Genomic DNA, 26,310 nt, shown 5'->3' on the forward strand with positions numbered 1-26,310 from the left:
GCACAAGGAGCAGGGTGGCGATGGTAGAAGCCACCAGAATTCTTCGCTGGCCGGAGAATCACGTAAGTGCACTGTCAGCAGTGTTCATTCCGGGAGTGGACAACTGGGAAGCAGACTTCCTCAGCAGGCACGACCTCTACCCTGGAGAGTGGGGACTTCATCAGGAAGTCTTCACGCCGATTGCAAATTGGTGGGAACTGCCACAGGTGGACATGATGGCGTCCCGCCTCAACAAAAAGCTAAAAAGGTATTACGCCAGGTCAAGGGACCCTCAGGCGATAGCTGTGGACGCACTAGTAACACCGTGGGTGTTCCAGTCGGTCTATGTGTTTCCTCCTCTTCCTCTCATACCAAAGGTGCTGAAAATTGTAAGAAAAAGAGGAGTGAGAACAATATTCATTGCTCCGGATTGGCCAAGAAGGACTTGGTACCCGGAACTGCAAAAAATGCTCACAGAGGACCCATGGCCTCTGCCTCTCAGACAGGACCTGTTACAACAGGGGCCCTGTCTGTTCCAAGACTTACCGCGGCTGCGTTTAACGGCATGGTGGTTGAACGCCGGATCCTAGCGGAAAAAGGCATTCCGGATGCAGTTATTCCTACGCTAATAAAGGCTAGGAAGGGCGTGACAGCGAAGCATTATCACCGTATATGGCAAAAATATGTTGCTTGCTGTGAGGCCAGGAAGGCCCCTACAGAGGAATTCCAGCTGGGTCGATTCCTGCACTTCCTACAGTCAGGAGTGACTATGGGCCTAAAATTAGGGTCCATAAAGGTCCACATTTCGGCCCTATCCAATTTCTTTCTAAAAGAACTGGCTTCACTGCCTGAGGTTCAGACGTTCGTTAAGGGAGTGCTGCATATTCAGCCCCCTTTTGTGCCAGCAGTGGCACCTTGGGATCTTAACGTGGTGTTGAGTTTCCTGAAATCCCACTGGTTTGAGCCACTGAAGACCGTGGAGCTCAAGTATCTCACGTGGAAAGTGGTCATGCTGTTGGCCTTAGCCTTGGCTAGGCCTGTGTCAGAATTGGCGGCTTTGTCATGTAAAAGCCCCTACCTGGTTTTCCATATGGACAGGGTAGAATTGCGGACTCGTCTGAAATTCCTGTAAAAGGTGGTATCATCTTTTCATTTGAACCAACCTATTGTGGTGCCTGCGGCTACTCGTGACTTGGAGGACTCTAAGTGGTTGGACGTAGTCCGGGCTTTGAAGATTTATGTATCCGGAACGGCTGGAGTCAGGAAAACTGACTCGCTGTTTATCCTGTGTGCATCCAACAAGCTGGGTGCTCCGGCTTCAAAGCAAACTATTGCTAGCTGGATCTGTAACACGATTCAGCAGGCTCATTCTGCGGCTGGGTTGCCGCATCCAAAATCAGTAAAAGCCCATTCCACAAGGAAGGTGGGTTCTTCTTGGGCGGCTGCCCAAGGGGTCTCGGCATTACAGCTTTGCCGAGCTGCTACTTGGTCGGGTTCAAACACATTTGCAAAATTCTACAAGTTTGATACCCTGGCTGAGGAGGACCTTTGTGTTTGCCCATGCGGTGCTGCAGAGTCATCTGCACTCTCCCGCCCGTTTGGGAGCTTTGGTATAATCCCCATGGTCCTTACGGAGTCCCCAGCATCCACTAGGACGTCAGAGAAAATAAGAATTTACTCACCGGTAATTCTATTTCTCGTAGTCCGTAGTGGATGCTGGGCGCCCGTCCCAAGTGCGGACTTTCTGCAATACATGTATATAGTTATTGCTTAATAAAGGGTTATTGTTATGTGGCATCCTTTTTGAGTGATGCTCAGTTGTTGTTCATACTGTCAACTGGGTAAGGTTATCACAAGTTGTACGGTGTGATTGGTGTGGCTGGTATGAGTCTTACCCTGGATTCCAAATTCTTTTCTTGTAATGTCAGCTCTTCCGGGCACAGTTTCCTTAACTGAGGTCTGGAGGAGGGGCATAGAGGGAGAAGCCAGTGCACACCAGATGGTACCTAATCTTTCTTTAGAGTGCCCAGTCTCCTGCAGAGCCTGTCTATTCCCCATGGTGCTTACGGAGTCCCCAGCATCCACTACGGACTACGAGAAATAGAATTACCGGTGAGTAAATTCTTATTTTCCTACCACCAACCGACTCCTGTTTTTGCTGCAAGTATAATATACAGTGTCACATTCGACCACTATTTTATGTACTTGACTCCAACCCAGTGGCGGAACTAGCGAGCGGTGGGCCCAGGTGCAACAAAATGCTTTGCCCCCACATCCTGTCCAAGTCCACCCCCTCACCCCTGGAGAGGATCTGGTGAGGGGGGACCTGCTCAAGGCCAGGGAAATGGATATCTAGCAACAGTGGCGTAACTAGACATTTTAGCGCTGTGTGCAGGAAACGGCATCGGAACCTCTCTATGCAAAACAGGGGCAGTGCCGCGCTGTCTTTGGGCCCCGTGGCAGTGGCGGGCACCAGTGCAAGGCACTGCCTGCACTGGCGGTAGTTCCGCCACTGCTCCAGCCTGTTATAGGTATCAATGTAAACAGTATTCAAATCCAGCCCTTGCTGGTTGAATACATTTTAAAATTTATATATTAGTAGAGATATTGATTGAGCTGCAGTATCTTCTATAGTATCTTCTATAGGGAAACCACCATGCTTCTAGCCCATACCTCACAACCAGTGGCGGCTCAGCGCCGACTACCTTGCACATATAAACATACATGTGTAGATGTATGTAATATATATTAGCTGGTGTGTGCCCAGATCAGCAGCGGCGCTGTATACCACAGCTGCCTTGCAGAACCCAGAACTCGGCTTTAGGCTTCCCTCTCCTAAGCCCACCTCCAGACTCTCATTGGCTAGTTCACAAGAGTCTGGGGGCGGGCTTAGGAGCGGGAAGCCTAATGCTGAGTCCCTGGTTCTGCACGTTGGCTGTGGCATACAGTGCCACTGCCTATCAAAGACACACGCCAGTACATATATTACATATATCTACACAAGTATGTTTATATGTTCTTAGCATTCTTCCCCTGCGCAAGGTCGTCGATTCTGCGCCCAACATTTACATTTGTAAAACGAGAACCTATGACAGCACGCCCCCGATTGCATCACTGTGGGGCCATGCCAAGCACTCGTAGAGATGCTGGACTGCCCCCCAGGCTCTCCCTGCACTGTGAATAGATAAAGTGCATGCTATGCAGAGCAGCGATGACACTGCTCCCCCTAAAAGTCTCCTACACCACATAGGACACTGCAGCCCACGGGTCGGACAGTGGAACAGTCCCTGGAAAGTGCCACTGTCCCACCGTAACTAGGACAGTGGGGAGGTATACTAGGCTTCTCCTGAGCATGACTCCAATTACAATATTCTCAATCAAATGAGTGAAAACATTTTTATGGCTATTTAAATAAGAGAATTACGCACCTGTTTTATCATCATAACATGAAACATAAGCCCGCTTATTTTCACTACTTTTGCTTTTCCTTAATGTGCATTCAGCCAATGTGCTCTCTGATCCTCTGCATGTCACCTTAAGACACTGTGTATTCTCGTCACCCTGGAATGTATTTTTCAATTTCTCATTTGAAGCTCCTCTAAATAAAAATATAGAAAGAAAAGGCAAGCATTATAATGATAATTACTTTGGGCCTAATTCAGATCTGATAGCAGCAGCAAATGTTAGCTAATGGACAAAACCATGGGGGTCATTCCAAATTGATCGCAGCAGGATTTTTTTTAGCAATTGGGCAAAACCATGTGCACTACAGGGGGGGGGGGGGCAGATATAACATCTGCAGAGAGAGTTAGATTTGGGTGGGTATATTGTTGTTTCTGTGCAGGGTAAATACTGGCTGCTTTATTTTTACACTGCAATTTAGATTGCAGATTGAACACACCCCACCCAAATCTACACATGGTTTTGCCCAACTGCTAACCAAATGGAATTACCCCCCCATGTGCACTGCAGGGGGTGTAGATACAACGGGTCTGCGACTCCAGGTCGACAACAAAAAGGTCGACACACCTTAGGCCAACGCCAATAGGTCGACACACCTTAGGTCGACATGTACAAAAGGTCGACATGAACAAGGTCGACATGGAAAAAGGTTGACAAGAGTTTTTAATGTTTTTTTGGTGTCGTTTTCTTCGTAGAGTGACCGGGAACCCCAATTAGTGCACCGTGTCCCCTCGCATGGCTCACTTCGCTCGCCATGCTTCGGGCACGGTGCCTCGCTTCGCTCGGCACAGATTACTGTTCCAATCGTAGTCCGCGTGGATCGTTAAATATGAAAAAGTTCCAAAAAATAAAAAATCGTGAAAAACTCATGTCGACCTTTTTCCATGTCGACATTGTTCATGTCGACCTTTTGTTCATGCCGCCCTAAGGTGTGTCGACCTATTGGCTTTGACCCAAGGTGTGTCGACCTTTTTGTTGTCGACCTGGAGTCCGGATACCGATATAACATGTGCAGAGAGAGTTAGGTTTGGGTGTGGTGTGTTCAATCTGTAATCTAATTTGCAGTGTAAAAATAAAGCAGCCAGTATTTACCCTGCACAGAAACAATATAACCCACCCAAATCTAACTCTCTCTGCACATGTTATATCTGTCCCCACTGCTAAGAAAAAGTCCTTGCTGCGATCAACTCAGAATTACCCCCCTGGTTTTCCCCATTAGCTAACAAATTTGCTGGTGCGATCAGATCTGAATTAGGCCCTTTATTTATTTTTTTTAAGAAAAATTTTATTGAAAAGATGAGATACGGTACAGAAATGTTTCCGCGGCAGCCCGCAACAGGATTCCTAGTATAGTAACAGACTTTCTGGAGAATACTGGTCACGTATATTGCTATTATGGTTATTAACCTAATTCGTTATAATATATAGTTTACAAGTATATTCAGCAATTTTTAATATGCCTATTTGGCACAGTATTCTTATTTCCCCTTTATTTCACTAGATTGGAAACTAAATATTTTGTTTCCTCTTAACTACGATCACTTTGTAATTTTTTTTATTATTGAATTTTTTATATATTGCATTATATATCACATAATATGTAACACTGTTAATGGCCCTCATTCCGAGTTGATCGGTCGCAAGGCGAATTTAGCAGAGTTACACACGCTAAGCCGCCGCCTACTGGGAGTGAATCTTAGCTTCTTAAAATTGCGACCGATGTATTCGCAATATTGCGATTACTAACGACTTAGCAGTTTCTGAGTAGCTCCAGACTTACTCTGCCTGTGCGATCATTTCAGTGCTTGTCGTTCCTGGTTGACGTCACAAACACACCCAGCGTTCGCCCAGGCACTCCCACCGTTTCTCCGGCCACTCCTGCGTTTTTTCCGGAAACGGTAGCGTTTTCAGCCACACGCCCCTGAAACGCCGTGTTTCCGCCCAGTAACACCCATTTCCTGTCAATCACATTACGATCGCCGGAGCGAAGAAAAAGCCGTGAGTAAAAATACTTTCTTCATAGTAAAGTTACTTGGCGCAGTCGCAGTGCGAACTTTGCGCATGCGTACTAAGCGGATTTTCACTGCGATGCGATGAAAAAGAACGAGCGAACAACTCGGAATGAGGGCCAATGTTTACACTGTTTGCTGTTTCACAGTGTCTCAGCGGGACGTGCTGGGAGGAGAGTTGACCGGTTGCTAGGTTACCGTGACGTCATCCACTGCAAGCCGGATGCCGAAGATGCCTGGGACTCCCGCCCGCCGCGTCCGCTCGGTACACTAGGTGTGTGTGACTTGGGTATTTAAGGTAAGCACTGTTAACACACGGTTTGTTATTTGAAAAAACACCCTGCGCGGTGTTGAAACGTTGGACTGTAAGATGTCTTTCTATTAATAAACTGCTTTTCTATTCAAGTCCGTGGAGTGCCGCCTGTGTTTTTCTTGCTCTGGCAGGTGATATTTATTTTATTTATTAACAGTTTCTTATATAGCGCAGCATATTCCGTTGCGCTTTACAATTAGGACAACAGTAATAGAACAAAACTGGGTAAAAACAGACAGACATAGAGGTAGGAAGGCCCTGCTCGCAAGCTTACAATCTATAGGGAAATAGGCCATATATGCAAGTATATGGCATATATTTAGAATGTAAGCTTTCACGAGCATTGTTGGATGTACAGTAGCAGCAATGCAAATATATGCTAATGCCATAAGAGGCTTCTGAAGACAAAAGATGCTTCCTGCCATCACAACAAATCAGAGTGCTGTGTCCTAAGACACAGCATCGAATCACCATTGCGACCATCGACTGCAATTATTGCGTAGCCTAAGCTCACACGACATCTCCATGCTATATTTTCAAATGTATGTCGATTTCTGCTTGCTGATAAGTACACCTCTGCAATAACCCACAGACATCTCCATGCTATATTTTCAAATGTATGTCGATTTCTGCTTGCTGATAAGTACACCTCTGCAATAACCCACAGACATCTCCATGCTATATTTTCAAATGTATGTCGATTTCTGCTTGCTGATAAGTACACCTCTGCAATAACCCACAGACATCTCCATGCTATATTTTCAAATGTATGTCGATTTCTGCTTGCTGATAAGTACACCTCTGCAATAACCCACAGACATCTCCATGCTATATTTTCAAATGTATGTCGATTTCTGCTTGCTGATAAGTACACCTCTGCAATAACCCACAGACATCTCCATGCTATATTTTCAAATGTATGTCGATTTCTGCTTGCTGATAAGTACACCTCTGCAATAACCCACAGACATCTCCATGCTATATTTTCAAATGTATGTCGATTTCTGCTTGCTGATCCCTGCAAACTATAACTTTGATCTCTATTCACACCAATGTATATTTTAGCAGTGTATGTAATTGTATTTGTAGAATATTAGTACTTGCTTATAGCTGATATCTCTTGTATAGATGTGGGTCAGTGGAGTGGAGTTTATTAGCATACATGGCCTGGTGTTTACTTAACACAGGGTAATATAATTCCTTTGATTAGATGTCCAATTAGCTTCAGCTGAAGCCGTTGTAAATTAGAACTAGTATATGTTAGCATTCAGTTATGGGGCAGTTGTCAGAGTTTAGAAATATACGAAGTTTGGAAATTACAAAGTTAGGAAATTTTAAAAAGAACAGTTAAACCAACAGTTGAACAAACATTGAAAAACATTGGAAAGCAGGTAAATCTACCATTTGATTAACAATTTCCATAAGCATTTTCCTATCTATACTTTTCTCTTTATAAACACCATGCTCCACAGACTTTTTTTCCTCATAGCACTTCATGGTATCCTCTATAAAATGACATCGTCCTTCACTATTCCTGTTATTTATCGCTCTGTACACATTGCAGCCTCATTAATCCACTCCCCTCTTATTAACACTCATGAGCTTTTAACCTATCTATGTACACTAACTGTCACATCCTCTACCTGTCACCATAAGAAACTATCACACACCTCCCCTAACTATACCTATCTCTCTCTTCTGCTTCTACTAGCTGGTGACATATCCCCAAATCCAGGTCCCATCCACATACCACGCTCACATTCAGCTGATTCACAACAGAATATAAAATCAACAAACCTTATCAACATCACTTGTCTCCCATCTACCTCCAAGTCACTAAAATGTGCTTTATGGAATGCACGCTCTGTTTGCAACAAATTAACAGCTATTCATGACCTTTTCATAGCAAACAAATTCAATATGCTGGCTATAACAGAAACCTGGCTCACACAATCAGACACTGCCTCCCCTGCAGCACTGTCACATGGTGGCCTCCACTTCACACACACCCCCAGGCCTGGTAACATCAAAGGAGGGGGTGTTGGAATATTACTATCCAAATGTTACACGCACATTGTTTTACCACCTGTTCCCTCACTCACATTTACATCCTGTGAAGTACACTCTATTAGGATTTTCACCCCTTTCTCTCTGCGTGTTGCAGCTATCTATCGCCCACCTGGGCAACCCAAAAAGTTTCTGGAAGATTTTTCTGCATGGCTCCCTCACTTTCTATCCTCTGACATCTCCACCATCATTATGGGTGATTTCAATCTCTCTATTGACAGTCCACAATCTCCCCATGCCTCTAAACTACTTTCTCTAACCTCCTCTCTTGGCCTCTCCCAATGGACTGACTCCCCTACTCATCAGGAGGGCCACTGCCTTGATCTTGTATTCACCAGACTATGCTCTGTTTCTGAACTCACTAACACTCCTTTCCCTCTCTCAGATCACAACCTTATCACATGCATGCTCTCCTCCATTACTTCAAACTCCATGTCCCTAAAGTCTACAAGGACACCTCTTACCCGCAGAAATATTAACGCTATTAATTTTCAACAACTATCTACCTCTCTGCAACCACTGCTTTCACCAATTTCTACATTCACCTCTCCAGAGACTGCTGTGTCACACCTTAACCAAACTCTAGTAACAGCACTTGATGAAGTGGCTCCAGCTACCCATCACACTCCACGTAGACTTAGATGTCAACCGTGGCACTCTAAATACACTAGACACTTACAAAAACTCTCAAGAAAAGTTGAACGCCAGTGGCGTAAATCTCGTAGTTCAAGTGACTTTCTCACATATAAGACCACCTACCACTCTTATCGTACTGCTCTGGACACTGCCAAACAAACATATTTTCAATCTCTCATCTCTGCTCAAGCCTCTAACCCCAAGCGACTTTTTAATACATTTAAATCACTTCTTGTCCCTCCCTCACCTAACCCACCAGCCACTGTCAGTGCGCAAGATCTTGCTTCCTATTTCAAGGACAAGATTGACAAGATCCGAAATGAAATGGTATGCTCTTCCACAGCAAGTGACCTGCTCAATTTCCTGCCTGAACCCTCTAACACCTTCTCTTCCTTTGATCCTACAAATGAAGATGAAGTATCTGCACTCTTTTCATCTGCCTACTCTAATACCTCTCCCCTTGACTCTATACCCTCACAAATTAGTAAGCTCTGTCTACTGTGCTCATCCCAACCTTAACGAAAATCTGTAATCTCTCCCTGTCTACTGGTATCTTTCCTTCTCTATACAAGCATGCAGTGATTACTCCCATTCTGAAAAAACAAAACTCTGACCCGAACTCTCTCTCTAACTATCGTCCCATCTCTCAGCTCCCATGCCCCTCCAAGCTACTGGAGAGACTTGCCTACACTCGCCTCACACACTTTCTTAACTCACACAGCCTACTGGACCCACTTCAGTCAGGATTTCGTGCCCAACACTCCACAGAGACAGCACTGACTAAGGTAGTGAATGATTTGGTCACTGCTAAATCTAAAGGACATTTCTCTCTCCTTATTCTCCTTGATCTCTCTGCTGCTTTTGACACTGTTGACCACTCTCTTCTCATACAAACACTACAATCCCTAGGTATTCAGGACACAGCCCTTTCTTGGTTCTCATCCTACCTATCTAATCGCTCCTTCAGTGTTTGTTTCTCTGATTCCACCTCTACTTCGCTACCTCTCTCAGTTGGAGTACCGCAAGGCTCAGTCCTAGGTCCTCTGCTTTTCTCTATCTATACCACATCTCTTGGCAAACTAATCAACTCTTTCGGATTTCAGTACCATCTGTATGCGGATGATACTCAAATCTACCTATCCTCCCCTGATTTGTCACCATCTGTATTGGGCCGTGTCACTGAATGCCTTTCTGCCATTTCATCTTGGATGACATCTCGCCACCTCAAACTTAATATTTCCAAAACAGAATTAATTATATTTCCACCGGCCAATAGTAGTTTCCAACCTGATATCTCTATCACTGTTGAGAACTCTGCAATCACCCCTACCCCACAAGCTCGCTGCCTAGGTGTCATTCTTGACTCTGAACTGTCCTTTGTTACCCACATTCAATCTGTCTCAAGATCATGTTACATACATCTAAGAAACATATCCAAAATACGCCCTTATCTTACACAAGACACAGCAAAAACTCTAATCCATGCTCTCATTATCTCCCGCATTGATTATTGTAATAGTCTCCTGACCGGTCTTCCCAAACATAGGCTCTCACCACTACAATCCATTTTGAATGCAGCTGCGAGGCTAATCTTCCTTGCCAGACGTTCATCGTCTGCAGATCCGCTCTGTCAGTCCCTCCATTGGTTACCGGTATTCTACCGTATTAAATATAAAATACTTTTACTCACATACAAGGCTATTAACCAAACTGCACCAACATACATCTCTTCACTCATCTCAAAATATCTCCCTACCCGACCTCTCCGCTCTGCACAAGATCTACGTCTCTCATCCACACGCATTACTTGTTCACACTCAAAATTACAGGACTTTATCCGGGCTTCACCCACTCTGTGGAATGCCCTCCCACGCACAGTAAGACTCGCCTCTAGTCTCCAAACCTTTAAATGTTCCCTGAAAACTCACCTCTTCAGACAAGCCTATCAAATTCCAGACCCACCCACATAACCTTCAGTGCTTCCCTATCTAATTACATCCTCTGTAGAGTATTCATAACATCACATATCTTGTCTTTCTTTAGTCTCACACCCTCCTGACACTTGGATAACTTTGTGGGGTATCATCATACAACCCATTAAGAACCTAGCAATCTGGTGGACCATTATGCAATAGGTAGCATCTATCCTTGTGTATCTATGCCATATATGCAAGTATATGGCATATATTTAGAATGTAAGCTTTCACGAGCATTGTTGGATGTACAGTAGCAGCAATGCAAATATATGCTAATGCCATAAGAGGCTTCTGAAGACAAAAGATGCTTCCTGCCATCACAACAAATCAGAGTGCTGTGTCCTAAGACACAGCATCGAATCACCATTGCGACCATCGACTGCAATTATTGCGTAGCCTAAGCTCACTCACACTAGCCGCTGGAACTCCTCTGCTGTGGTTTGAAGAGGCAGGCCCTGGCCTCAAAACACCATCAGGTTTGCGTACAAGATCCAAATCAGGCCTAGTGTTAAGATTTACAACATACTTATAGCTTTGAACTTTTGCCTTGGTCTCATCTGACCACAATATCTATTCCCATATCACAACTGGAGCACTCTCACTGTTTAGCAAATGCTTTTACATGATACATTAATTGCTTCTTTTGTGACACTACAATACAATCCAGTGTTAAAACTCTTGATATATATGATTGGTAAACTTTTACTCTAGTTTCAGCTATTAAGCTCTGTAGATCATACAAAATGTTAATCTATTTGTGCAGACAGTTGAGGGATGATATTTTCTAGGCAGCATCAGTGAGATTTACTATATCTTTCACTTCATGATAACTAAACCAACACTGCCAAATGATATATCCAAATATTGATATTTTGCATCTGAATAATTATCACTTTACTGTGGTTTTTTTATTCAGTAATTGTGGCAGCTATTTTAATGATTCATAAGTGTGTAGGGTATCGGTATGGAAAACTGGAGGCTGGGATCTTGGCCGTCAGTATTCCGACATTGGGATCCCTGGCTTATTTTCTGTTTTACCAACCAGTCCTCTGGTAGCCCAATGCTTTTTAGTCTTACCAGACTTGTTGTATTGGGACTGCCTGCTATCACTGTTACCGTTAGCTTTTTCTTGAGACCGAAAGGGCCAAAAAGCTGGAACTTTAGGTTTGAATTTGTATGTGGAAGGAAACTTGACCTTCTTGGAGTCTGCTTCTGACTCCAGAATATCTGTCAATTCTTTACCAAAAAGAATATCTCCAGAAAAAGGTAACGATTCCAAAACCTTCTTAGATTCTGAATCAGCTTTCCAAGTATGTAGCCAAACTGCTGTGTGAGCAGCGATTGTTGAAGCTGATGCCCTGGAGACAATAGTACCCATATCCAATGCTGCTTCTTCCAAGAACACTGCAGCCTGTTTTATATGTGCTACATGGGAATTTTGCTCTCTAGATGCCATTGAAAGATCCCCTTCCAATGCATCAGCCCAGGCATCCACTGCCTTTGCCATCCAAGCTGAAGCCATGGATGGTCTTATGACTTCCCCAGACAGAGAAAAAATGTAAAAAAACAAACAAACATCCACTCTCCTATCCGTGACATCATTTAATGATGTTGAATGCAGAGGTAATGTAGATTTTCGCACTAATCGAATCACATGCGTATCTACTTTGGGAGCCACCTCCCTTTTTAAACAATCCCCAGCTGGAAGAGGATAATTGGAATTCCTAGGAATTCAAAACTTCTTACTGGGTGTAGCCCAAGCCTATTCCATGATTTCCATCAGCTGATCTGACCCAGGAAACTCAGTCTTAACTGTTTTGGGACGTTTAAACACAGGTGCCTTGGTTTTTAACACAGGCTCTGCTGATTCCTCTAAGGATAGAATGGCTTTCATTGCCTAAATTAACTCAGCTATATCTGCTGAGCTGAGACCTTCTTCCTCTTCTTATGCAGAACCAGAATTTATTGAGCTTTCATCCTCCATTGAATCCTCATCTGAAACATGTGTAGCCAAGATGAAGATTTACTTACCACTGGCTTATCAGCCTGTTTCTTTGAGAGGCTGCAGCCGGAAGTGATAAACCACAGGTGGGAAGCTGCATGTAAGGGTTAATTGTGTAACCTATCCCTGGTACAGGAGTTGGAATTATCCGCTCAGCTATACTGGATGTTTGTGCAAACATAGCCCAAGGGGGATCAACCTGCACCTGAATCTGCCTTGTATTTTTCAAGATACCCTGGTGAAAGCGAAAACAATCTGCACACACACCATCCTGAATCATATCCTGAGAGGTTAACCCAGCTTTGCAAGGCAAACATGATATGAGTGTTGGTGTTGCTGTGAGTGTATCTTCCTCACCTTTGCCACTCTTAGACATGATAAATAATCAACACTTACACACAATTTGAGACTGTAATCACTTAAAGTTTTTTAAAATGACATACAATCCGACCCTACCCTGCTATGCACCAGCACTTAGGATCGGAATAGGAAAAAAACCTGACAGATATAGTAAAGTCAGCAATCACACTAGCAGTCAGTCACCTGTTATACATTAGTATAATAAGCAATATGTGCAGATAATCAACTACAAATACATTTCAAGTATGTAGGAGAACATATTACTGAATCATGTTTAAAAAGATCTACTGTATTCAGTCGCATAGCGAAAGAAACAACATTAATAGTATACAGTCTCATATGCAATAGGCACTTATCTAACTATTTGTACTCAAAAAGGTAGATAGATACTTAGTTCTGTATTACCCGTACTCAGTAGAGTAGGATACAGGGAGACTCACCCTGCTTCAAGGACCAATCAATACATTTGCGAACGCTGAGTGGTGCCAGACTCTACTAGTGTACACTGCCGCTCCATGAAAATATAGTGAACACAGACACTCAGTGAACCCAGATGTACCAGTCACACAGCCGCCTATGCTGCGACTGAGTCCCCTTCATATACAGCGTCTCATAATGAAGCGGGAAAATGGATCATGATGTGAGACTCGGAGGAAACTAGTCATGAACTGGGGGAAGGGGCGACCAGGAGAGCGTCTGACTCCCCACTGCTGACACCAACCCTAGGGATCGCGGTCTCATACTATACCTGGAGCCTATGATCCCTAAGGCCTAGCGCTGGTGCACCCAAGGTGGCAGCTGTGTCAGCGACTGTTTGGTAGTCTCCTCCCAAAACAGTTAAGCTGTGTCCATAATCCCCTTCTAAGCGGAACCGATGCCTTACCTTCTCCCCGTGCTCCGGCCACAGCCTGGTAACGTCTGCTAGACCTGCTAGTATATCCGACACATATGCCCACTGAAAAAGCACTGTACTTGTGGGTAAGCGTTGTCGCGACCCGTCGGAGAGTTGTTGGAGTGACTCTTTCTAAGGTACGTATAAGACGCTTTTTAGAAAGACCACTCAAGAAAAAATAGTAAGACTATAAAAATAAAATAAGAAAGCTTAGAGCTGCTAAAAACCAGCAGCCCTCTGACCATGGTTCGGCTCCTGCCGCACCAAACAAAAAAATTATTTGCCTGAGCCAGGAAGCGGGGATATATGGACGGGCCCGTTCCATGCTGGGAGGCCGAAAAGCTTTGACCGATTGGTGCAAATCCACTGTCGCTTCTTTATATATTCCAATGTTATCCTGTGGATAACCTGTGGACCCTGCCGGAGAAAATCCTGTAGCAACGGGATTCCAGTGTCTGCATTTCACCACTAGTTGGGATCCCGCTGTTGGTATACTGACGGCCGGGATGCAAACTAGCGGTATCGTAACTGCTTCCCGTGTCTAGACCAGAACAGTGGACTACTGCCAGTAGTTTTCAAACTCAGGGGTCTATTTACTAAGCCTTGGACGGAGATAAAGTGGCCGGAGTTAAAGTCCCAACCAATCAGCTTCTGTCATTTTTCAAATACAGCTTTGTAATAAAAAAATATCAGAGAGAAAGAAATGTCAGTGTATGGGTTGTAATACTGCTGCAAGGCACTGTACATAAATTAGCCAAACATGCTACTCGTGCCTACTTAATTGTTATGCTTTATACTTTTCCTTTAAATGTCATAAGTTGTTGTTGTTTCTGCTAATACTGTATTATTTCTTTAACCTATTTAATACAGTGCAAGTACATTTTTTTTCTTATTCGATATCCCAGCAATTAGCTTTGTGCTGAATATTTATCTTGCCCGTGTTTGACTATTTATGAAAACTGAAATCAGTGCAGCAAAAATACTTCACTTACTTACCTACTATGGAGATTAAAATAATTATGTTAAGGACCTCAACCCTTTCCCCATTGGTTCCTAACGTCAGTCCTCAAGGCACTCTAACAGTCCAGGTCTCCATTATGATGGAGAAATTGCACCTGCCATAGGGCTGGTTCAAGTTTCAATGGTGCACCCAATGGTGAGTTTATATTCTCAATAAAATAACCCATCTTCAAACCCCCACATCTATTTACTCTAGTACAGTCTAGTGTAATGGCTCTGGGTGTTTGGAGACTATTAGGGGGAAATGCAATAGCCTGCAACTTGCTTGCATCAACGAGATTTCGGCGAGTCTGCCCAATGTTTAAAAGTGGCAAACATGTAAATGGAAAAAACAAACTTTTAAATGATTGCCCCTTTAAAACATCAGGCAGACTTGCCGGAAACTCGATGAAGCTTGCAAGGTGCTGCATATTACATTTCCCCCTAATTCTTTATATAGTGGTATAAGATACAGTTGCCAAACAAATTGTTGATTTTGGAACTTACTTGGAATATCCAAGCTGCCTGCAGGCTACATTAGCTTCTGTGATTGTCCATGTTTCAAAACACACAAAGGATTCCTGTTGCTGGTTGGGTAAAATTACTTTCACAAGACCACTCTTTCTAGTACGTACGCCAGTTTTATTTTTCAAAGATATTTCAAATTTACCTAAATTGTGGAAAAAATATATGGTTTTAAATTGTTACTGTAATGGAAGTGCACTGATACGCAATAAGGGAACAAGGGAAACAATGAATACATGACAGTACATAAGGGAACAAGAGAAACAATGAATACATAACAGTACATAAGGGAACAAGGGAAACAATAAATACATGACAGTACATAAGGGAACAAGGGAAACAATGAACACATGACAGTACATAAGGGAACAAGGGAAACAATGAACACATGACAGTACATAAGGGAACAAGGGAAACAATAAATACATGACAGTACATAAGGGAACAAGGGAAACAATGAATAAATGACAGTACATAAGGGAACAAGGGAAACAATGAACACATGACAGTACATAAGGGAACAAGGGAAACAATGAATACATGACAGTACATAATGGAACAAGGGAAACAATGAATACATGACAGTACATAAGGGAACAAGGGAAACAATGAACACATGACAGTACATAAGGGAACAAGGGAAACAATGAACACATGACAGTACATAAGGGAACAAGGGAAACAATGAACACATGACAGTACATAAGGGAACAAGGGAAACAATGAACACATGACAGTACATAAGGGAACAAGGGAAACAATAAATACATGACAGTACATAAGGGAACAAGGGAAACAATGAATAAATGACAGTACATAAGGGAACAAGGGAAACAATGAACACATGACAGTACATAAGGGAACAAGGGAAACAATGAACACATGACAGTACATAAGGGAACAAGGGAAACAATGAACACATGACAGTACATAAGGGAACAAGGGAAACAATAAATATATGACAGTACATAAAAGGGAACAAGGGAAACAATGAATACATGACAGTACATAAGGGAACAAGAGAAACAATGAATACATAACAGTACATAAGGGAACAAGGGAAACAATAAATACATGACAGTACATAAGGGAACAAGGGAAACAATGAACACATGACAGTACATAAGGGAACAAGGGAAACAATGAACACATGACAGTACATAAGGGAACAAGGGAAACAATAAATACATGACAGTACATAAGGGAACAAGGGAAACAATGAATAAATGACAGTACATAAGGGAACAAGGGAAACAATGAACACATGACAGTACATAAGGGAACAAGGGAAACAATGAATACATGACAGTACATAATGGAACAAGGGAAACAATGAATACATGACAGTACATAAGGGAACAAGGGAAACAATGAACACATGACAGTACATAAGGGAACAAGGGAAACAATGAACACATGACAGTACATAAGGGAACAAGGGAAACAATGAACACATGACAGTACATAAGGGAACAAGGGAAACAATGAACACATGACAGTACATAAGGGAACAAGGGAAACAATAAATACATGACAGTACATAAGGGAACAAGGGAAACAATGAATAAATGACAGTACATAAGGGAACAAGGGAAACAATGAACACATGACAGTACATAGGGGAACAAGGGAAACAATGAACACATGACAGTACATAAGGGAACAAGGGAAACAATGAACACATGACAGTACATAAGGGAACAAGGGAAACAATGAACACATGACAGTACATAAGGGAACAAGGGAAACAATAAATACATGACAGTACATAAGGGAACAAGGGAAACAATGAATAAATGACAGTACATAAGGGAACAAGGGAAACAATGAACACATGACAGTACATAAGGGAACAAGGGAAACAATGAATACATGACAGTACATAATGGAACAAGGGAAACAATGAATACATGACAGTACATAAGGGAACAAGGGAAACAATGAACACATGACAGTACATAAGGGAACAAGGGAAACAATGAACACATGACAGTACATAAGGGAACAAGGGAAACAATGAACACATGACAGTACATAAGGGAACAAGGGAAACAATGAACACATGACAGTACATAAGGGAACAAGGGAAACAATAAATACATGACAGTACATAAGGGAACAAGGGAAACAATGAATAAATGACAGTACATAAGGGAACAAGGGAAACAATGAATACATGACAGTACATTTTTCATGTGTGTTTCTTACAAGTATGTAAGATCTTGGAATAAATTGTTATCCTGCCTTTTTAAATCTGGCTATGTGGTTGATTGTAGAGTCTCTTGTTATATAAAGTACAAGTATTTGATTTAACAATTTTCAGCACTATTAGGCGCTCATCACCCATTGTATCAAGATTGCGCGTGTGGCTTACCACTGCTAATTTCTTTGGGTTTCAGCTAACACCCTAATAATAGAGGGAGTGCGATATGGTCTGAGCTGTTGATTTGCATATACTTTGAATCACTACACTTGGCACTGTAGTCATTCTTGTTGTTCTTACCTGTACATGAATCAGAGGAAAATCTGATACCCTGGTTACTGCATTCAGCACTCTTTAATTGACAGAAGGTCAAATACATTTTTCCTGCGTCCGTGCAAGGATCGAAGGTCTTATTTTTAGGACACTGGTAAGGCAGCTTACAAATGCATTTTCCATTATAACATCTCTTCCAGGGATTACAGAAGACTTTATAGCATGAATCAGAAGTGTGCTTTTCATCCCAACATGTGTTCTTTTGAACTGTGCTCTGTAATAGACAACAAGGCATGTCAAAAAACCCTTCTAATTTGTGAGGCAATTGTATGTCTTATAATAATAATAATAATAATAATAATAATAAAAATAATACTACTACTAAAGGAACTACAGAGGCAGGCCTGACATCAGTAATTGTGTGGCCCAGTACAAATGAAGCAGGCAGGGCCCCATCACCAACTTAACCCCAGACAACAGGCCTTGCCTATCTGTTTCTCTTCAGTTGTTGTGAAACTACAAGTCCCAGGATGCTTTGCTGGAGAGCCACAGGTTGGTCAGGTCTGACACATAGACACATACACACTCACATACACACCCAGTTTGCAAGTCTCTCCTGGAGCCGCCAAGTGGATATCATTTACATTGGATATAATTGTAAAAGTAGAATAGCAAGAAAATGCATAATAATGTTCAGATACACATACAATAAAACAATATCTTAAATAGAAGCAGTGCTTGTTTTTTTTTTAAGAGAATAATGTATTTATATTATGTTGGCTCAAATTGGGATACAATTGGTATTGTGCATTGGGCACCAGACTGAAGAAATAATGGGGGTCATTCCGAGTTGATCGCACGCTGCCAATTTTCGCAGCTCAGCGATCAAGTTACTACTGCGCATGCGTATGAACAGCAATGCGCACGCGCGTCGTACGGGTACAAACATCATCGCTGCTGTGCATTGCTTCTAGTGACGAATCCATTCGCACAACCGATCGCAAGGAGACTGACAGAAAGAGGGCGTTTATGGGTGTCAACTGACCATTTTCTGGGAGTGTTAGGGAAAACGCTGGCGTGTCCAGGCGTTTGCAGGGCGGACGTCTGACGTCAATTCCGGGACCGGACAGGCTGAAGTGATCGCAAGGGCTGACTAAGTTCACACCTACTCAGAAACGGCAAAAAATATGTTTTTGTCCCGCTCGGCTGCACGTGCGTTCGCACACTTGCTAAGCGAAAATACACTCCCCCGTGGGCGGCGACAATATGTTTGCACGGCTGCAAAAAGTAGCTAGCGAGCGATCAACTCGGAATGAGGGCCAATGTAAGCAAGTAAGAATGATATCATCTGCATTATGATTGCTCACATGTGCTTCCCAGCAACTGTCTTCATAGCCACATAAGTTGTATTTAAAGTGACAATGCTCTTCTGAGCACTGAAGGAAGGTAGTTTCAATATAAACAAAAAGGCTACAAGAGCGATGTGTTCCCAGCTGATCTGACGTGAATGGGACCCAGCATCATGCCGTGCATACACACTTGCACAATGCAGGGGATGACGGCGCAATGTACAATGCTATGCCTCATTCAGCAGCATGACATCGTACACAATATCTTCTAGTTGGCCGTGTAGAATGGCCAACGAGAAGAAGTCACATATGACCTGCGGGAGCACGCAATCGGGCATATGCACTGTACAGTCTGGCTATTATGTTATTCTGATTTGGCCGGAAACTACGCATCATGCCGAAGAATCTAGGTGGTCACCTACTGTATGATGTTATAGTTTAGGTGGAATGCAAAACACAGAGAAAGAGACATAGGGGCAGATGTACAAAGCTATGGAGAGTGATAATGCAGAGAGAGAGGGAGACCAACTAACCAGCTCCTGTTATTTACAAATACAGACTGTAACATGACAGTTAGGAGCTGATTGACTGGCACTTTATCTCTTTCCACTTTATCACTCTCCAAGGCTTAGCACATCTACCCCATAGGACCTAATTCTGAGTTTCACACAAATCTCTTCTTAACACCTTAATTACCACTTCTCACTTTGTAACACTTAACTGCTACTTCTTGCTAGTGTGATGCCTTGGAGCGGTTGGGCTGTGCTGTCCCGGGGGTCTCGTGCTCTGGATATGAACCCTAGTAATGTTAGAGACCCAACTGATGAGGTCACCTAACCGTGGTATAGACCCATATTTTTGACCAAATAATATGCAGAAACCTAAATTTTACTCTAGCTAAATTGCAGAGCTTATTATAATTGTTCTGATTATCAGTGTTCTTAGGGCTTAGAGTGTGCACCCCTCCAACCTGTCGTTGGGGGTTTTACATTAGTATAGGGTCCCAGCATTTGCAGTCTACATACTGGAATAGGCACTATGAATGGTACTGTAAGTCCTGGATACATTTATATAAATACTAGCTGAATACCAGTGCGTTGCTACGTGATGAGGATGGTAAATTAGAATGATAGTTGTTCGTTAATTTACGTTGGTTAGAGATCTAGTATATAGGCATATCTTGCTTCCCTGACGCACTTTGTGTAGTGGCCGGACCCCTTTTTGGTCCCCCAAGGGACTCTGCCGTTCCCACTAAACAACTCTCAGTCTGTGGCTTCCTGTTGCCTCCATTCCCCTCCTCACATCATGTCAGTGCCCCTGTGAAATTATCGATTTATTTACGGTTTCTTATATAGCGCAGCACATTATGTATCTCCTGATATACTCGGCGCTGCTGGGGGACTGTGCTACTTCTAGTGTTCACTCTAGGAGTGAAAAGGGGCAGGGCGCCGGACTCCGGGGGCACATGTGCGCGCGCGTGGCGAAGATGTGCGCGCGCGTGGCGAAGCCGCGCGCCCACGCAAATTAGGGGGAGTGGCCACGCCTACGTCATTTTAGGGGCGGGGCGGCCCACAGATGCTACTATAGAGAGCGTCTGTGGCCGGCGACGTCACTGTTGGGGGCGTGTCCAGCACCTCCGTCGGTGCTGGGCTTCCCCCAGCCCTCTCCCAATGCGTGAATGGATGCCGCGCGCATGCGCACGGCATCTATACACGCCGGGAGGGCAGGAAGCGGGCGGCTGTTCTAGCAGGGCGCCGCAAAAGGGGCAGGGCGGGTTTTGCCTGCTAAAAAACGGGCAAGGCGCGGCGCCCTGCTAAAACAGCCTAGAGTGAACACTACTACTTCCATTATATAACTGTCAGTGTGTTGGTTCGTGCTACCTCCAGTCCCCTCCTCACATCATCATACCTCCCAACTGTCCCGATTTTCGCGGGACAGTCCCGTTTTTTGGGGACTGTCCCGCTGTCCCGCCTGCGGGCCACAGTGTCCCGCGGTGGGTGGGGGGCAGTTGGGAGGCTCCTGTTATCGCTGCCCTGCTTAGCAGAGCAGCGGTGAATAGACGATGTGCGCATGCGCACAGCGTCTATTCACTGGCATCTATTCACTGGCATCAGAGGGAGAGGAGGCATGCCAGCGGCTCACAGAGCAGTGGGCATGCCCCTTCAGTGATGAAAACGGGGGCGTGGCTCGCGATCGCGGGTCCTCCCGTGAAGCCACACACCCTTTTCTTAGGTCACACCCCTTTTTCGGGAACGCACGTGGCTTCGCCGTGTCTGTGTCCCTCCTTATAGAAATAAAAAGTTGGGAGGTATGCATCATGTCACATGCAGCCTTGTCATCACTGACATATTATGCATGTCCTGATATAGTCTGGGATGCTGGCCCACCCCTAGGGGTGCTAGTGGTGTGTTACACCCACAGTGTTTGTTCCCAGATTGTAAATTAGATGTGTACCAAGTTTGGTGTAAATTGCTCCAGGCCTTCCACAGTTATGCTGTCTACTGACATACTCTGTGCTACTGTCCCACCCCTAGGGGTGCTAGGAGTGTCTTACCCATACTTGACGACTTCTGGGCTGCTCTCTCCGGGAGAGAGCAGCCCGTCGGCTCAGCAGGGGGGCTGGCAGTCAGGTGACGCGCAAGGGGGCGGGCCGGGGGCGGGCCGGGGCGGGCCGGAGGCGGAACGGGGCGTGGCTTCTGGATCACATAATTTAAGCCACGCCCCCCGCTGTGTAATGCCGCGATTACCGGCATTATACAGCAGGGGGCGTGGTTACGATGACTCGATTCAACAAGAATGTGATGGTAATGTTTAGACGTTACCCCCTTCCTAGCCTGTATCAGGGTAGGAATGACCTCACTCGGGATACCCTTCCGAGCTAAGATCTGGCTTTCAACCGCCATGCCGTCAAACGTAGCCGTGGTAAGTCTTGATAAGCGAACGGCCCCTGCAGTAGCAGAGCCTCCCGAAGAGGCAACGGCCTTGGATCTTCCAGCAGAAGATCCAGTAGATCCACGTACCAAGCCCTCCTTGGCCAGTTCGGAGCAATGAGGACTGCCAGAACCTTTGTTCTTCTTACCAGTTTAAGAACTTTTGGTATCAGAGGAAGTGGAGGGAACACATACACTGGCGTGAACACCCACGGTGTTACCAGTGCATCCACCGCCATTGCCTGTGGGTCTCTCAACCTGGAACAGTACCTCCGCAGCTTCTTGGTGGGAGGCCATCATGTCTATGTGAGGAACCCCCCACCAACCGGTTACCTCCTCTAACACCTCCGGATGGAGGCCCCACTCTCCTGGATGGAGATCTGCTGAGGAAGTCTGCTTCCCAGTTGTCTACACCCGGAATGAAGATTGCCGACATCGCCACTGCCTGCCTTTAAGCCTAGAGGAGGATAATTTGTCACCTCTGACATGGCAGCCCTGCTCTTCGTTCCGCCTTTGTCGGTTTATGTAGGCCACTGTGGTCACGTTGTCCGACTGCACCTGAACAGCCCGATCCTGCAGTAGGCGTGCTGCTTGCAGAAGGCGTTGTACACGGCCCTGAGTTCAAGGATGTTTATTGGGAGAAGTGATTCTTGATCCGACCATCTTCCCTGAAAGGTTTCCCCCAGAGCGACTGCTCCTCAACCTCTTAGACTTGCATCTGTGGTTTAAAGGATCCAGTCTTGAATTCCAAACCTTCGTCCTTCCAGAAGGTGCGGAAGTTGTAGCCACCAGAGGAGTGAAATCCTGGCTTTCGGAGACAGGCATATCCTCTTGTGCATGTGTAGGTGAGAGCCCGACCACTGGCCAAGAGGTCCAGCTGAAAAGGTCGAGCATGAAACCTGCCGTACTGCAGAGCCTCGTAGGCGGCAACCATCTTCCCCAGAAGGCGTATGCATTGATGAACCAATACCCGGGTAGGCTTTAAGACATCCCGGACCATTGTTTGAATCACCAACGCTTTCTGCACCGGGAGAAATACCCTCTGCACTTCCATGTCGAGGATCATTCCCAGGAAAGACAGCCTTCTTGTCGGCTCCAGATGAGACTTCGGAAGGTTCAGGATCCAGCCGTGCTTCCTGAGCAGCTGCGTCGTGAGCGCGATGGATCGCAACAACCTCTCCCTGGATGACGCCTTGATCAGGAGATCGTCCAGATATGGAATTATGTTCACCGCGTTTGCGGAGGAGAACCATCATCTCCGCCATCACCTTGGTGAAGATCCGTGGTGCTGTGGAGAGGCCAAACAGCAGCGCCTGGAACTGATAGTGATCGTCCAACAGTGCAAACCTGAGATATGCCTGATGCGGCGACCAAATGGGAATGTGGAGGTAAGTATCCTTGATGTCTAGAGACACCAGAAACTCCCCCTCCGTCAGTCCTGATTGAGATGACAGCTCTCAGAGATTCCATCTTGAATTTGAACTCCCTGATATAAGGGTTCAAAGACTTTAAGTTTAGAATAGGCCGTACCGAACCATCCGGTTTTGGTACCACAAAAAGGTTCGAATAATAACCCTTGTTCCACTGCTGAGGCGGAACTGGAACAACGACCTGTAACACCACCAGTTTTCTGATGGCCTCCAGCAGAACTGTTCTGTCTGCCTGCAGAGCTGGCAAGCCTGACTTGAAGAAACGGTGAGGCGGGGGATTTTGAAACTCCAGGGGTCTAGGCCAGACGACACCCAGACGAGGCTGAACTGCCGGAGTCTTGCCCCCACCTGACCTTCCTCCAGGCCTAGCTGTCCACCGTCATGTGGAGGACTTAGGCATATCAGAAGCGGGCTTCTGGGTTTGGGAACCTGTGGGAGCAGGTTTCTTTCCTTTGGTACGACCACCTCTGAAGAAGGTGTTCGAAGGCTTGTTCTTTCTAGGCCTTGCGAGCCGAAAGGACTGTGACGTGGCTGGTGTAAAAGGCTTCTTCATAGCCGGCGCAGCTGAGGGGAAAAAAGTAGACTTACCCGCGGTAGCCGCGGCAATCCACGCATCCAGCGCCTCCCCAAAGAGAGCCTGACCAGTATAGGGTAGGCCCTCCATGCTCTTCCTGGATTCTGTGTCCGCAGACCATTGGCGCAGCCAGAGACCCCTGCGAACCGAGAAGGACATGTAGGAGATCCCCGCAGCCATGGAACCCAGGTCCTTCATGGAATCCACCAGGAACCCTGCAGAATCCTGAATATGGCGTAAAAACACATCAACGTCACCTTTATCCAGCGAAGTCGACTCCTCCTGCAGAGTGATTGACCACCTGGCAATAGCTTTTGCAATCCAAGCACAGGCTATAGTAGGCCGTAATATAGCCCCGGAAGCCGTGTAAATGGATTTTAGCGTAGCATCCACCTTGCGATCTGCCAGGTCCTTCAACGCGGTAGATCCCGGGACTGGTACAACCACCTGTTTTGACAGCCTGGAGACAGAGGCGTCAACTATCGGCGGAGACTCCCACTTCTTTCTATCTTCCTCTGGGAAGGGAAAAGCAACCAAGACCCTCTTAGGGATCTAAAATCTCTTTTCCGGAGTTTCCCAGGCTTTTTCAAAGATAGCGTTTAATTCTTTGGATGCCAGGAAGGTGAGGGGGGCCTTCTTATTATCTGTAAAGAAGGCCTCCTCCACCTGTTCAGGAGCTGTGTCAGAAATATGTAAAATATCCCTCACAGCTTCAATCATCAACTGCACCCCCCTAGCAAGTGATGCTGTCCCCCTCGACACATCCCCGTAACCGTCTGCTGTGTCAGAGTCGGTGTCCGTGTCATCCTGCGTAAGCAATGCAAGTGCATGTTTTTGAGAATGTACCGCAGGGGATCCCGAGGAAGCTGTATCAGACCACACAACCATAGAGGATTGTAGGATCCGAGTGGCATGCTCAGTCCTAGCAACCCTGTCAGAAATCGGAGAAATAGTCCCCCTCAGAGAGACTAACCATTCTGACTCTCTAGCAGGGATCTGCGCTACAACAGTGCAATCCTGATTACATGGTATGGAGTCTTCCTGGGAAGACAAATCCTCTGCAGCATATGAAACAGTGTCCCTAAACATGTTGTCACCTCCCCCCCCCCCCAAACACCCCCCAAACACAGAGGGTATTCACTAAACAGAGTTTCCCCCCAAGAATGGCAGAGAGACACAGAGATTGGAGCCAACCCGCATGCAGCGCTATTAAAGGTATAGGGAGACCCCAACCAACGCTGACTGTGTCCCTTAATAGGTGACACAGCCTATAACACAGCCTCCCCCCCTTCTACAACCCCCTGGTACCGTACAGATAGCTGGAGTTGCACTGGAGGGACCTGGACATCTACTAGTAGTGATTGCAGGCAGGAAAAATGGGGCTGAACGCTGCTGGGTCTGCTCTGAGAAGCTCCGCCCCTTCAATGGCGTTGTCTTCCTCTTGAAGATTATACTGGCCTGAGGAATTTTGTGCTGGCTGAGATCCGCGGACCCCGACAGGCTGGAAATGGTCAGTGTAGGGTACCTTGCTGACTCAGGGCGCCCCTCACAGCGCCGCACCGCAGTACCGCTGAGCCGTCCAGGAGCGGTATCCCACCCTTAATCCGCCCTTTTCACACTGACCCACCGCTTGTAAGGGGGGACAGTGACTAACTCACCACACTTCAGTTCAGTGAGGGGGTGGCGGCTGGCTGCCGGGGTGAGAGTTCCCCTGTGGCGGGTCGCGATCTGTCCCCTCTGGAGCTCAATGTCCAGTCAGCGGAGGCAGTGGCTCAAGACCCCGCAGGGCGGACACTGCTCCCCCCCTCAGTCCCTCGATGCAGGGAGGCTGTTGCCAGCAGCCTCCCTGTAAAAAAACAAACTCTAAAATAAACTTTTCTAAAGAAGCTCTGTAGAGCTCCCCTAGCTGTGACCAGCTCCTCTGGGCACATTTTCTAAACTGAGCCTGGTAGGAGGGGCATAGAGGGAAGAGCCAGCCCACACTATTAAACTCTTAAAGTGCCAATGGCTCCTGGTGGACCCGTCTATACCCCATGGTACTAATATGGACCCCAGCATCCTCTAGGACGTAAGAGAAAATATACTGTCGACAGTCTGGTGTTTACAGTCTGACCATATACCTTAATGTGAACATATAATGATTAACAACAGTATCACACTGATTTAATACAAATATACTGTATTTTTAATGACATTCATTACACTAGTTCTTCTGGGTCTATACAGTGCATTTAACTTATTGTATCATCTGATACGGGTTGTTGCTTAAGGGGGGTACACACGGAGAGATCCGTGTTTAAAATCTAAGCAATCTGACTAGATTGCTTAGAT

General features: G+C 45.4%; 1 protein-coding gene across 4 annotated transcripts in view; it reads right to left on the reverse strand.

Annotated features, from left to right (window-relative positions):
- Window positions 1–26,310, reverse strand: part of CFI (complement factor I) — a 130,125-nt gene that overhangs the window by 90,130 nt on the left and 13,685 nt on the right. For all 4 annotated transcript variants that reach the window (XM_063918781.1, XM_063918790.1, XM_063918797.1 and 1 more), the window contains exons 2-4: window positions 17,724–17,970; window positions 15,203–15,365; window positions 3,408–3,577 (exon numbers count right to left, since the gene is read on the reverse strand). In XM_063918781.1, coding sequence (XP_063774851.1) covers window positions 3,408–3,577; window positions 15,203–15,365; window positions 17,724–17,970 — 580 coding nt within the window. The remainder of the gene's footprint in view (window positions 1–3,407; window positions 3,578–15,202; window positions 15,366–17,723; window positions 17,971–26,310) is intronic.

The sequence above is a fragment of the Pseudophryne corroboree genome, chromosome 1 (assembly GCF_028390025.1).
Source record: "Pseudophryne corroboree isolate aPseCor3 chromosome 1, aPseCor3.hap2, whole genome shotgun sequence".
NCBI lineage: Eukaryota > Metazoa > Chordata > Amphibia > Anura > Myobatrachidae > Pseudophryne > Pseudophryne corroboree.